The sequence below is a fragment of the Oryctolagus cuniculus genome, chromosome 4 (genome assembly GCF_051225735.1).
Source record: "Oryctolagus cuniculus isolate XC-2025 breed Fujian yellow rabbit chromosome 4, ASM5122573v1, whole genome shotgun sequence".
Lineage (NCBI taxonomy): Eukaryota > Metazoa > Chordata > Mammalia > Lagomorpha > Leporidae > Oryctolagus > Oryctolagus cuniculus.
In genome coordinates, this window is record NC_142870.1 from 122,142,611 (window position 1) to 122,156,100 (window position 13,490).

General features: G+C 37.7%; 2 protein-coding genes across 2 annotated transcripts in view; one reads left to right on the forward strand and one right to left on the reverse strand.

Moving 5' to 3' along the window:
• Positions 1–13,490, reverse strand: part of GFM1 (G elongation factor mitochondrial 1) — a 48,736-nt gene that overhangs the window by 14,553 nt on the left and 20,693 nt on the right. The window contains exons 11-13 of the mRNA XM_002716331.6: positions 11,743–11,799; positions 9,129–9,266; positions 8,146–8,228 (exon numbers count right to left, since the gene is read on the reverse strand). Coding sequence (XP_002716377.3) covers positions 8,146–8,228; positions 9,129–9,266; positions 11,743–11,799 — 278 coding nt within the window. The remainder of the gene's footprint in view (positions 1–8,145; positions 8,229–9,128; positions 9,267–11,742; positions 11,800–13,490) is intronic.
• LXN (latexin) lies at positions 1,551–8,118 on the forward strand. Its single transcript, XM_002716332.6, has 6 exons — positions 1,551–1,856; positions 3,090–3,152; positions 4,185–4,362; positions 4,857–4,993; positions 7,477–7,539; positions 7,809–8,118. Exons 1-6 carry the CDS (start codon positions 1,728–1,730, stop codon positions 7,905–7,907), a joined length of 669 nt encoding a protein of 222 aa, XP_002716378.3. The 5' UTR covers positions 1,551–1,727; the 3' UTR covers positions 7,908–8,118.

Sequence of the window (13,490 nt, forward strand, 5' to 3'; positions counted from 1 at the left end):
AATTTAGGAATGAGATTTTCTTACTACCATTTATTTAATATCAAAACAGGCAGTTAAATTTCTTTTATAATGTAAAAAGTATATTATTAGTAGAACTTAAGTTGCTATGTGTACTTTTAAATACCTGTTATGCTATAATCCGTTATTATCTTTAATCACAAATAGGGATTATATTGATAAAGCTTCAACATGGTGAGTTTAGGAAGCTCACATTTGCTTCTCACTACTCCAAAAGATAGTGACATAGGAGGTGTGAGGGAACCATTTGTGAAAGAAAATTTCATTATCAGCAGACAGCTCTTTCCAAGTCAACAGAATGTACTTAGGCGCTCCTTCCTTCCTAGACACCATCAAAGGAACACTTTCCACACCTAAGAGAATACACAAGGACAACTAGAGAGACTGGCTCCCAGATAAATGATCCATCCACGTGGCAAGGGGGAGCTTTAATATCTGAATAAAAGCTTTAAAAGGAGAAACTAACTCCCTCATCCTCTAGTGACTTCACAGTTGTCAGCTAATTTAGCCAGAGAGGAGGAAAAATGCCTTACTGTTTACTACTTCTTAAAAATCTACTTATTCTAAAGACATTTTATTTACACATGTTAAATGATATCTGAGGAAGACACAAGTATACTTTTGTTCACTTCCTTTCTGAAATCATTGATAACATATAGATAAGTATACCGAAGGAACCATCAAAACTCCATTTTCAAGGAAAAGAATCTCCACTTCCCAATCAGCTAAGTGAAGTTCTAACTAGAGGTCAAAGGAAATCTTAGTTCCCTGATGTACAGCAAAGCCAGTCAAAATTATAGTTCCTTAAACAGTGGGGGGGGGGGGGGGATGAGAAAATTGGAGAGTAGAAATGTACTGCCTACTAAGTTTGTGCCCAATACCTTTAAAAGAGCTGCTTTTGCTAGAACCTATTTCATCACAGTGCTTTGTGTAAGTTCAGTTTTTAAGTATATTTTCATCCTTCAAGTAAAATATTCAAAGTGATTCAAATTTGGAGCACGGTGTCCTATCAAAATCGCCTCTAAGATCAGTAAAGGAGGGGAGAGGTGCTGGTAAATTTTTTACTTCTCCTGACCCAAATTAGATAATGTCCCCACTTAATAGTATAGTTTAGCAGTATTGTATAACTGGGAATGCACGAGTCCGTCCCCGCCTCTCACAATGGGAAGAGCAAAGAGAGTGGAATCACAGGAGAACCCTGGCCCTTACGTTGCTCAGGACACTGGTGTGGGTGGAAGTTGTGCTCTAGCCTGTAAGGGAAGCAACCAGACTGACTCCCTGGAGTGGAAACCAGAAGCCTAGGAGAGGAGGGACTACAAACTCTAGGGCCTGAAAGTCCCTCCCAGCACTTCTGTAAAGATTAACAAAAGGAAAGAGGAAGGCCCTGCCCACCCAGCTCCCCGACTCCCTCCCCTCCCCTCCTCCCCGTGGCGCCCCACCTCTCCTCCAGTAAGAACCCGCCGGGTAAGAAAGGCGGGAGCAGGGCGGGGCGCCAGGAGCAGCAGGCTCTGAGTGCCTGCACTCCGGGAGCCAGAGCCGAACAGCAGCTTCCAGAGTTGAAGGAAGAGGGAGGAAAGGAGCTTGCGATCCGGCCTACGCCCGGCCCAGCCCAGCAAGCCCAGGCGTGCCCAGCTAGCAGCAGGCAGAACCGCGGCGCTAGTCCGGGTCCCGTTAAGAGTGAGCAGTCCCGCGGCCAGCGCTTGCCAAGAATGGAAATCCCACCGACCCACTACCCAGCCTCCAGGGCGGCCTCGGTGGCAGAGAACTGCATCAACTACCAGCAGGGAACCCCCCACAAGGTGTTTCTGGTGCAGACGGTCAAACAAGCAAGCATGGAGGTGAGTCCTGCAGGCGCGAGGCGCGGGGGCTCCAGGCTAGGGCACCCTGCTCGCCAGAGGTCTGCCTCTGGCCAGGGGCCTGTGCTCTAGAGTCCTGAACATGCCCAGGCAGCCTATGCTGCTCTCTCTGGAGACAGCCCGGAACTGTTGTTTCCACCATGAGGCAGAGACATCGATAGTTTCTTGGGCACTCTTCCAAGGAAATGGCAAAGCACTCTACATAAACGGCAGCATTTTCGCCATTCCCTCAGCGAAACCCATAGGAACCAGGCAAAGGAGTATTACCACTGCTACTCCCTTTCTCATCTACTGCACCACGCTTCACCACAAAAGCTCCTGCCTCTCCTTTGCCTAAATTGTTAAGATCAATCCTCATTAGAACTTTGACCAAAGCGAAGCAAGAAACAAACAGCAAGAGAAACTTGCAACCAAAGACAGAGAGAGAATAAACGCACTGTGGGCTGGCACTCTGCTTTAAGCAGGCCATCACTGCTCTACATGCTCTCTGAAAGGGTTGAATTAAATATTCAAGGCCTCAGCTTACTTAAGTGTACATACAGGATTTAAGGCTGTCCTTACTCATCTGACATAGTTTTAACTGCTAATGGTCTTTAAGAGATGACAAAGAATAGATTTTAGTTTAAAACTGTACCAGATACCGTAATTAGGTATAAACTTTTAATCAGGATCTTGATTAAAAACATGAAATACTTAAATGTTTGTCTTATAAAATTTAAGCTCTCATTTTTCAGGTCCACCACTACATGGCTAAAAACAGTGCCTAAGTACAAGAAATCTCCAACTACCCTGCAGTAACCTGCCTCAAAACGGAGTTCACATTCACTGAACATTATTTGGAGGGAACAGTGGGGTTTTTGAAAAACCTTTTCAAAGGTGTATCCTTTCTTTTGTCTCTGGGATCAAAAGCTATTGCAGAATTTCTTGTGTAAAAGATTCAGAGCCTGAAGTTTTCTGATAATGGAAAAGGAGTTGTGCCCACTCTACTCTGCTGGTATGCTTTTATCCCACACTGCTGTTCTCACTCAGAACAAGGGGTAGATGGGCTGCTGAATTAGACATTCCAAACTGTGACAAGGCCTTTTCAGGATTTAAGACTTGAATCATTTCTCCCACCAGCCAGCCCTCCTAACTAAGTAAGAATGCATTCTTCTAACACCACAAATACTCGATATGCTGTTATAATCTCTTTTCTCCACCACGTTTTAATTTTAGGATATTCCAGGAAGAGGACATAAGTATCACCTTAAATTTTCTGTGGAAGAAATAATCCAAAAAGTAAGCAAAATGTTTTTACTAAATAAATTTGATTCTAAATATTCTAGATCACCTTTGTTGATCAAATCCACAGGATTAGTGTTGCTTCCCTTCACCCACTCCCTTTTTTTGGTTGTGAAACCCCTGCCTCTAATAAAACAATACTATATGGGCAAAGCTTACCAAGGTCAAGTTTTACTATCTTTGTGTATTGTGAGATACATGAATTATTTCTGTTGCACTATTTGGAGAAGAATACACACTTCAGTTCAAGCCAATTGTCTCATCAGGAAGCCTGAACTTAGCCCTAATATGAAGTAACTTGCTCTCTGGTAATGCTAACTTTCTCTTGCCTTTTTTGTTCTGTTATTAATTGGGCATTTAAATAATTCAAGTGCTCTTAGAGATTCATGAACTGGCCAACTGATACCACCTTTCAGATTAGGGTCTTTCAGTGTTGAGCCAGAGACATTTTTAGAAATTCTGTCAAATTGTTATGAGACAAATGAAAAGGAATTCCAATTTGTATCATAACCATCTAAAAGCTTGCCCTTTGCACAGTATTCAGATGAGACACAGAGTATTTAAAGGAGGTTCATTAAAAGGCATCTGGGCTGCTAGACAGCCAGCCTTACAAAGCATAACATAGTGCTGCAATCTCTAACTTTACATGTACAAACAGATCGCTATACCTGTGTTTGAAAAAAACTTGAGTAATGGAAAAATTTAAAAAATAACCAGTCTGGAGTTGGTATATAAAATCAGACTAAAGGCAGCCTTGCAAATTAATCTTCAAATGTATTCAAAGTTTTAAGATTAGAATTTATAAGATTATGAGACCTTATAAATGACACGGTAAGTTATCTAGTTTTGAATGTTTACATGCTACCTCTGGAAAATAGGCTGGGCCCATACCTTTGAAAATAGGCACTCTGAAGTGAAGTCTGAAACACCACCGTTAGGAGCCAGTGCTCTAAATCCTATCTCAAGGACAATAATTAGTAATGATGGGCATTTACATATACATATCTTTTGCAAAAATGTCCCAAACAGGAAGTTACAGTAAACTGTACAGCTGAAGTGCTTTACCCTACTGTGGGACAAAATATTGCACCAGAAGTCAGCTTCACATTTGAAGGAGAAATTGGAAAGAATCCAGATGAAGAAGACAACACATTTTATCAAAGACTCAAATCCATGAAGGAACCACTAGAAGCAAAAAATATTCCAGGTACATGAATATGGCATAGAAAAAATTTCTTTCCAACTTTAAAATCAATCTCAATGATCTGTGCTCAAAATTGTTAAATAATAACTATGTTGGAAATATACTTGCTCCTGTAAAGAATATTTATTTTCACCATGGTAATGGCAGTTCTCCCCCAGGTATCAGTCCAAAGAAAATCTCTAAGAAGCCTGCTATATTGCCTTGGAAATCATTCCACTACTCTTTCCTTAGCTTGCTGCATATAATTTTTTAAATTTTATTTAGTCATAATTTTAAACCTAGTATCTTACTAGTTGCTAGCCTTATGTTTTCTTAAGTCTCATCTGACAGCTCTTTCTAGACCAAAAAAAGAGATTTTGGGACTAAATGGATCCAGGGCTTAAATTTTTTTCTGTACACATTTCAAGGAAATTAAGACATGAATTAGAATTTTAATTTTTTAAGGTTAATATTGCATATTTAAAATAATTACACTTATCATATGTTTTCACCAATAGACAGTTTTGGAAATGTACCTCCAGAAATGAAACCAGTTCGACATTTAGCTTGGGTTGCCTGTGGTTATATAATATGGCAGAATTCTACAGAAAACACTTGGTATAAAATGGTAAAAATTCAAACTGTCAAGCAAGTGGTAAGTAATTTCTTTAAAAGACACTATTACCTGGGTTCACATTTATTGAAAGTATTGTAATTCATACCTGGAAAAACAGTGCCCCTAAAGTAATTTTGAATTAAAAGTATGAGCCTGCTGTTTTGAAGGAGGGGTCAGTCACAATCAAGTCTTGGGAAGCTAAAAGTGGCAGGAAGAGTCCAAGTAACAGCAGTGGTCTAAAACATCTTAGTTTGGCAGAGAGCTACAAACCACAGTCCTTTGCCTAATTTGCCTTCTTAGTAACAGTGCTGCATTAGTGTACATTCCCTGGACCCATGATAATAGCAAAGCAAAGCCATGCATTTTCCACGGAGCATTTTCTATTAATAAGTAGGTTCTAGGTGGCACTTTGAAAAGGCACATGGAATAGGAGAGGGAGGAGGAAGAAGGGTAGGAGGGAGGGCAGGATGGGAAGAATCACTATGTTCCTAAATTTGTATCTATGAAATGCATGAAGTATGTATACCTTAAATAAAAGGTTTCTAAGTAAAAAAAAATTAATTTTAAAAAAAGAAAAGGCACTATGGTAACGACTGGTAATGACAGTTCTTTACCTTTCATGTTAGGCGAATCAGATTCAACTGTGGTTCTGAACTCAAATCTCTTCTATAGCAAAACGGTTTGAAGAGTTTTATTAGTAGAAGCAAAAGAGAATCCCGGACACATTGTGTGAATTTACTTGTATGAATGACTATACGTTTATTTGCTATACGGAAGTCCTAAGGGTCACTGTTTGTGGCAGTCACAAGCGAAGCTGCACTTTCTAGAATGAAGTCGAGTTGTAACTTGGCATTCATTTTTGTGCTCAGCCATTTATGATTTCCTATAGCAACTTAAGTTTGATTTATAAATTATTAGTCATGCACTAATTAAACTGTCTCTGCTTTTTTTTCTCTACAACAATAGTAGTGCCACAGCTACTTAAGATATAGGTGGTACTTTTCCCCAGGAGTCTCCCTGAACAAAGTCATAGTATCACAGTCTCTGAGAAGCCTGCTGTATTACTTGTTCCTTAGCTTGCTATATACAGTTTTCTTTTATAACCTATTTAGTTACAATTTACAACATCTTATATGATCTGTTGTTAGCCGTCATGTTTTCTTAAGTCTGATATTATTTATTGCTGTTTAGAAGTGTATCTTTCTAGACATTAAAGAGGTAAAAATAAGTTCTTCAACCTTAGTTTTATTAAGAAGTTGAAAGGAAAAAAAAATCAACCAGTATCTAATGGAAATTAGAAAAATAAATAAAGTAGAGCTTAAAGAAAGCACAAGAGCTTTATTCAGTTCCCTAGAGAAAACGATTTTCCAGCTGACTTATGTGAGCTGACTGGCACCCAACTGCAAGACGGAGCGCCTTTCCACCACAGGCTTTGTAACCACTTATTAGACACCTATGAGCACTGGAGGACAGGAAACCCAATTACAATACTCAGAGTATAATACCAAAATCGAACATGGATGTGATAACAATATTTTGAGACACACAGCAAGCCTTTTTTCTAATGCATTTTCATACACATCAGTTCCTATAGGGGGACTGAGGTCTTGAGTAATTGACTTCCTGGAAACAAACCATAAAACCTTTCAATCATGTACAAGACAATATTAGTAAATATTTATGTAAAGAAACTCCTGTGGCCCTTCACCAAATTGTGATTTTTAAAGCATAATGAAAATCTCAACAGAATAGTTTACCAATCCTTTGGTAATACAAGTAAGATGACTTTACCTATCAAGATCCAACATGTAAGATGCCTTACTGATGTTTACATTCTTTTTAAGGGGCATCCTTTGTGGATACAAAGAAGAGATTACTCCAATTTACTGTAAAGAGGATATTATGCTCTTATTTATTTGACCCTGGGGTCACATTTATAATCACTGTTAACCAAAGGAACTTGTTCTGCCCCTTGAAATAGTACATCAATTACATGCCTACAGGAGCCTGATGATGATTTTAAATTACGTACATAAAGTATTGCTGTGTAGCTTTAAGTATTTTTTTGCCAAAGCAATAAACAGTACAGATAAAAGCTTTAATTACAAAATCAGATAACTACATTCATTACCTTTTACTATTTTCAGTGTTTCTTTTAATGTTAGCATTCATTGCCACAGTTTATTCCTTAAATGTTTTTCTCAACAATGGAACTATTAAGGATCCTTATATAACAAGCTACACAACAATCTTAAGCTACCACAACTTAAAAACTAAAACTGGATAAATGTTTTTTAGAGTAACAAATATATAATGAATTTAAAATGTAGTGGAAGAATACTCATTTATTAAGTTATGAGAATAGTTTTTCTGTCAGGCTAAATTATCACAGTCAATTTTCATTCTTACCTAAATGAGTATACTATAATCATTTATTAAACTAAGCTGGTTTTAAAAATTGAAATGTCATTTTTGCCAATGTTATTAAGTTTTAAACATCAGGTTTCTATTTTTTGTCACAGCAAAGAAACGATGACTTTATTGAATTAGACTATACCATTCTACTTCATGACATTGCATCTCAGGTAAAGTAGCACTTAACTTTAGTTGATGCCACTGTGAAAAAACTGATGTTCCTTTTACGGCTACAGTGTACTGTGTTAATTCCTACTGAATGAAAATTCACGTAAATTCTGACAAGCACCAGCCTGAAGCCTATTACACCTGCAGCAATTTAATGTGTCTCATGCAATTCTTTATGAGGACTAGTTTGTCTCCATCAAAATACAAACCCAATTCTGTTTTCTTAATTGTTTTATGAATTTTATCACACATTAATTTCCTTTTCTTTCAGGAGATCATTCCTTGGCAAATGCAAGTTCTCTGGCATCCACAATACGGTACTAAAGTCAAACATAATAGCCGTCTGCCAAAGGAAGCACATCTGGAATAAAGGAGACCCCTAGCACTGGGATGCAACGTAAAGATGCCTGTTAGTGCTGTGTGGCCGAACAAGTCTCAAAGGTTCTCTACATATAATATCCTGTCCAGTATAAAACTCTATATAGATCCCTGAACAAAATTAATGTTACTATATAAGAATGTCTATATAACAGTAACAGTGCTGTGTACGTGCCATAATAAAAACTTCAATTTCAACCTCATAATGTTCAATTATGTTGAATACTTACGGGACAGGAGCAGTAATGGTCTCTCGGAAGGCAACTTTTGGCTTTCCTGTGATACAAGGACAGCCATATTCCCTTTCCAGCCTCTAAAAATAGAGTGTAGGAAATAACTTTTTATTATGATTAACAAAATAATCTAAGAAAAAATTCTAAGTACCTTAAATATCTTAACAGCTTTATTTAAACACAATAGATAAACGATGTCTTAAGTAATTTTAAAAGAATTGGATATATGATATTTAAGCTAGACTACTTTTACAGATTTTCTATAAATAAATTCTAATTTAAGATGATTAATTTGTACTTACCCCCAATCTATTCACTAAAATTTCACCATTGTTCTGTATTATTACATGTTACTAGAATAATTTATAAATCTATTGTCAAGATTTTTTAATCTCAGCTTCAAAAGATATGATCATGCCACAATTCCAAATCATATGTCTTTTGCTTCCATTCACATATGAAGGAGACCTTTCCTAGCAAAGTATAGGCCCTATTCACCCTTTCTTTTGTCTACCATATAAAGACCAATTATTGACTTGAAATAGCCTCAAGAGTGTATACAACTAGTTTGTCTAGCTAAGGTTGAATCCAGGATTTAACTGACCCAATTAAATTAACCAAGACTCAGGGATGATTGGACAATCTTACTGCAAATCTCCGAGGTCTGGATCCTAGGAGCTCATGTTTATCAAACAGATTTAGAAACCAAAAACAATCTGTAACACATATTAGAGGAAGAAGTATATCTAGATACAAACCATAGTGAAGCTTGAAGAACCACCATTAATTTCTTGTTTTTCAGAATTACTAACATTTACTAGAATTCTATGGAATTAAAAGATAATTTGGGTACAAAACATTTTTGGAATTAAGTAGTTTTTTCATATTTTCCATGAATGTTTTGAAGACCACGTGTATATGATTTCAAAAAATTTTTGCACCCAAAACAGACAGTAATCAATTCAGTCATCATTCATTACCTGAGCATAGATTTCCAAGTGTAACTCTCCCATTCCAGATACAATTGTTTCTTTGCTCTCAGTGTCAAAGTGGACTTTAAATGTGGGATCTTCTCTTGTGAACCTTGCAATACCTTTTGAAAATTTTTCCAAATCATTCTTTAAAAGAAGAAAGTCATTATACATTAATTTACTAAGCATGATAAGCAATGAGATTTTTGAATGAACTTTACTGAATGAATTTAAATACATTAGCAATTAATAAAGATGATCCACATCTAGTTCTATTCCATAGTATTTCTTGAAAAATATGAATTTGGGACTCTTAAGGCAAGAGAACAGGGACTAGCTAGCTGAATAGGATTTTCTTTGCATATCAAGATAGCAAACAAGAGTCTAAGACTTAACTAACTCTGCACCCTTTCCTATTACTTTGAAAACACTGTCCATTTGCGGAAAGCTGCCCATAAAGTAAAAAGTGGTATCTATGTTACATTTTAGAAATTCTAAATCAAAAGGATCAGCACGTTTACCACGATTTCTACTGTAGATTCAAGCAGAACAATTAAAACCAACAGTAAAGGAAATAACCACACTGAGACTTCTTCCTTTCAAAACAATCTGCTCGGATAGAGTAGAGCACACTTCTATTCTTCTGAGATAAGCACAACAACAGCCCTTGAGATGCTTAATCCCCTGAAACCTGTACATCATCTTACAGAGCAAAGGCAACTTTCTAAGAGCAACCAAGGTTACAGATCCTGAGATGTGGAAACTGATGAATTAGTTGAATGGACCCGCAGTAATCACATAGGCCTTTACCGGTGGAAGAGGAAGGCAGGAGGGGAGGTCAGAGAAATGCAAGGACAGAAGCAGCAGAGGATATCTGAAGCAGCAGAGGGACTCAACCTGCTGTTGCTGGCACTGAAGACACGAGGAAGGGAGCCTCCAGTGAAGACAGGTGAGCAAGCTAGGAATGGCCATCAGGTGACAGCTGGCAAGGAAACGGGAAACCTACAGCCACAAGGAACTGAATTCTGCTAACACCATGAGTAAGCAAAGTCATGAGCCTCCAGAAGGAACACGACTCTGATGCTTTGATTAATTTAGCCCACCATGAACTGTGTCAGACTCCAGCTGACTGTAAAGTAAAACACTGGTGTTGTTTTAAGCCACTAAATTTGTGGCAATGTCTTAGGGCAGCAGTGGGAAACTGATACACTCTGTATCACCAGTATTAATAGCTATCATTTACCATAAGCCTGGAGCTTCGGTGTTTTCCATGGTATCTCAAATTCCAATCACAATGTTGCAAGATAGAATTATCCACATTTTACAGGTAAGGAAATGCTGTACAGAGAGATTAAGTGACTTGTTCAAGGCCACACAGCTGGTGCATAGCAAAGCTGGGACTGAATCCTAGGTTAGGCTCCCTAGGTCAGTATTTATCTTTCTCTCACTAGCCAGTGAGGAGCCCCCACTGAGATGCCAGCTTTATTCAGTAACTTCATTATTGATTTAAATTAATTTATTCCAGGAACAGATGCTTCTAAATGTTTTAATGTATACCAAAAACCCTTTTGGATTATTGATGAGCTTGATTCCCCTCCATTACTGTGAATTGTCAACAATTAAATGTCTTACATAAACTGTTTGGGGATATGGAAATATAATACCTTCCATCTCTAACCCGGCATAATTCTGAAGGAAAAAGCTAGCAGTCTGAGCAAAGCGTCAGGAACAAACTATGACATCTTACTGAGGCAAAATGTAAGGCTCACTCTTCAGCAAGTTTGAGAAGATGGAATGATTTAATGTGTCTTGCCACCTCAACACTCTTTTCTGTGTTAAGAAAAGGTCTGGAAAATCTCAAAGTTCCTCAAAATGGAGGAGGTAATAGCTGTTAACAATGTCTCCCACATGAGAATATGCTCTGTACATAACAGTTCACAGAAGAAATTAAGCGAATTTCAAGAAACCACATTAGTAAGATTGTTGAGAATGCCAAATACTTAGGTACTAAAAAGACCAGATTAGTTCCAATGCAAGCAGTGGAAACTGAAAAACCTATTCAAGCAGCTTTGGCTTTATGAAAAACTAAATGACATCAAACACAATATAAAAACATAAAAAAAAAGAAAACCCCATATATAAAGTTATAATTGATATTAAGAAAAACAGTCTTGTTTATAGGCTCCCCATGGTATCCTGGGACATTTACTCTGTAACTACCACAAAATTTAGAGATGCACATAACCCTTTCTGCAATTATCTGTTTGAAATTCCAGGGTACTTTACAATAGAATTTCACAGTAAGTTAAGACAAAATACCCCTTTCCTGATACTTTATGAATACAGGAAGTTACACTTACCTCTCTGGAGCCAATGATTAAAGAGTTATAAAGTTAAGTTTGGGAAATATTTTTATACCATCATTTCCTCAAATATAGTGAGGAGTTAAGATTAGAAATTACAAATTGGTAAATGTTTAAAAATGATTTCAATAGAAACGATCTCAATAGCAAAAGATGAAACAGAGACTTTAAAACTGTTGGCTACTATAAGATCCCATGTGCATTATAGAGTCAAAGAGCTCCAGTTTTTAGTGATATTGAATTTTAAATTGAATTCTTACCTTGTTAGAAGGTCTCATTGCTATTGAAATGACAGGATCAGGAACATGAATTGACTCCTAAAATATTTTTTTAAAAGAAGGGAGAATAATTCAAAAGCAGTACTGTATGAATCATGAATAATTTTAATATGCTACTTTAAAATAAATCAAAAGACAAATATTAGCCATTATATTTAGGCTAGACAATACATGTAAATAAAGCTGTCTACTGTGTGATCTTCTCCCTCCCAAAATAAATTTACTTAACTAGTTAACATAATCACTACAATAATTCCAAAAGCTGATACATGTAATGCTTGCCTAAAGCCACCCACATTTGGTGTTCTAATCTTCTGACAATTTACTGTATTTAATGAAAACATACTATGATCTCTGATTAGGAAAACAGAAAAAGGGCATGAGGTTGTAAACATGATATCTTATTTAGTCAGTCACAACTCTGAGGAGCAGGTATTATCTGATTTTACAAATAAAGTCATTAAAAGCTTGGAAAGAAAATGAAGTCACTTGGCTAAGGGCCAGTAGCAGTACAGAGCAGAAGTGACACTGTAAGCAAGACCTATTTGCTTCAAAGCCTCAATGTGCACTTACTACAAACATCTATCACTTCATACTGCTAATTACAAGAGACGGCCTTATTATAAATACCTGTAATGGGGCCAGCGCTGTGGCACAGCCAGTTAAAGCCCCAGCATGCAGTGCCAGCATCCCTTATGGGTGCCAGTTCAAGTCCCAGCTGCTCCACTTCTGATTCAGCTCTCTGTTCTGGCCTGGAAAAGCAGTGGAAGATGGCCCAATTTCTTGAGCCCCTGCACCCACATGGGAGACTTGGAAAAAGCTCCTGGGTCCTGGTTTCATATCAACACAGCTTTGGCTGTTGCGGTCATCTGGGGAATAAACCAGCAGATGGAAGTCTGTCTGTCTGTCTCTCTCTCTCTCTCTCTGCAGTCATCCGGGGAGTAAACCAGCAGATGGAAGTTTCTCTCTCTCTCTCTGGCTCTACCTCTCTCTGTAACTCTGTCCTCCAAATAAATAAAAAAATATATCTTAAAAAAAAAAAATACTTGTAATGAAACATTTCTGCTATCTACATCCCAAACAAAACTTATATAGATCTGACTTTTTAGAGTTTTAAATCAACATGTAAAACCATACACCATTAGAGTTCATATAAAAAGTTAAATTATAAAACTATGAATATACCATAATGGTATGGGGAACTATCACACACTCATCTATTGGAGTTAATCATATCTCATATAAATGACCTGCTGTACATCACCTGTCACACCCTTTGTACTCACACTCTTCCCTGAATGCCACCCTCATGAATAAGCAAATGGTCATGGTGCTGGAGAGCCTGCTCTGCTACATGGCCAAAGGGCTGCATTCAAAGGCAGGTAGTGCCTGAGCATGTTCCTCCCTCAGGATCCCCAGTGACGGAAGGGATCTCTGAGTTTCAAAGGCCAAGCTGTCTGCCTCTAAATCAGACTGTCTCATTGCATTTTGCCTCCTGAGTTTGCTTATGGTCCATTATCCCCAAGTCCAGTCTAGATCCTCAGTGGACCGAGGAACTGGTCCACTCTCTGGATGCTGACTTCATAAGAAAACAGCACTCCACTGGGATGAGTCTGAAGGTAGTGGCAACACTTCAAGAGGCACTCAGAGTGAGGAGGTAGATTTTAGGAGGGAGGAGTGCAAACTATACAATTTAGGTGTTAACTAGTGGAGGTTTTTCCTCCACATTA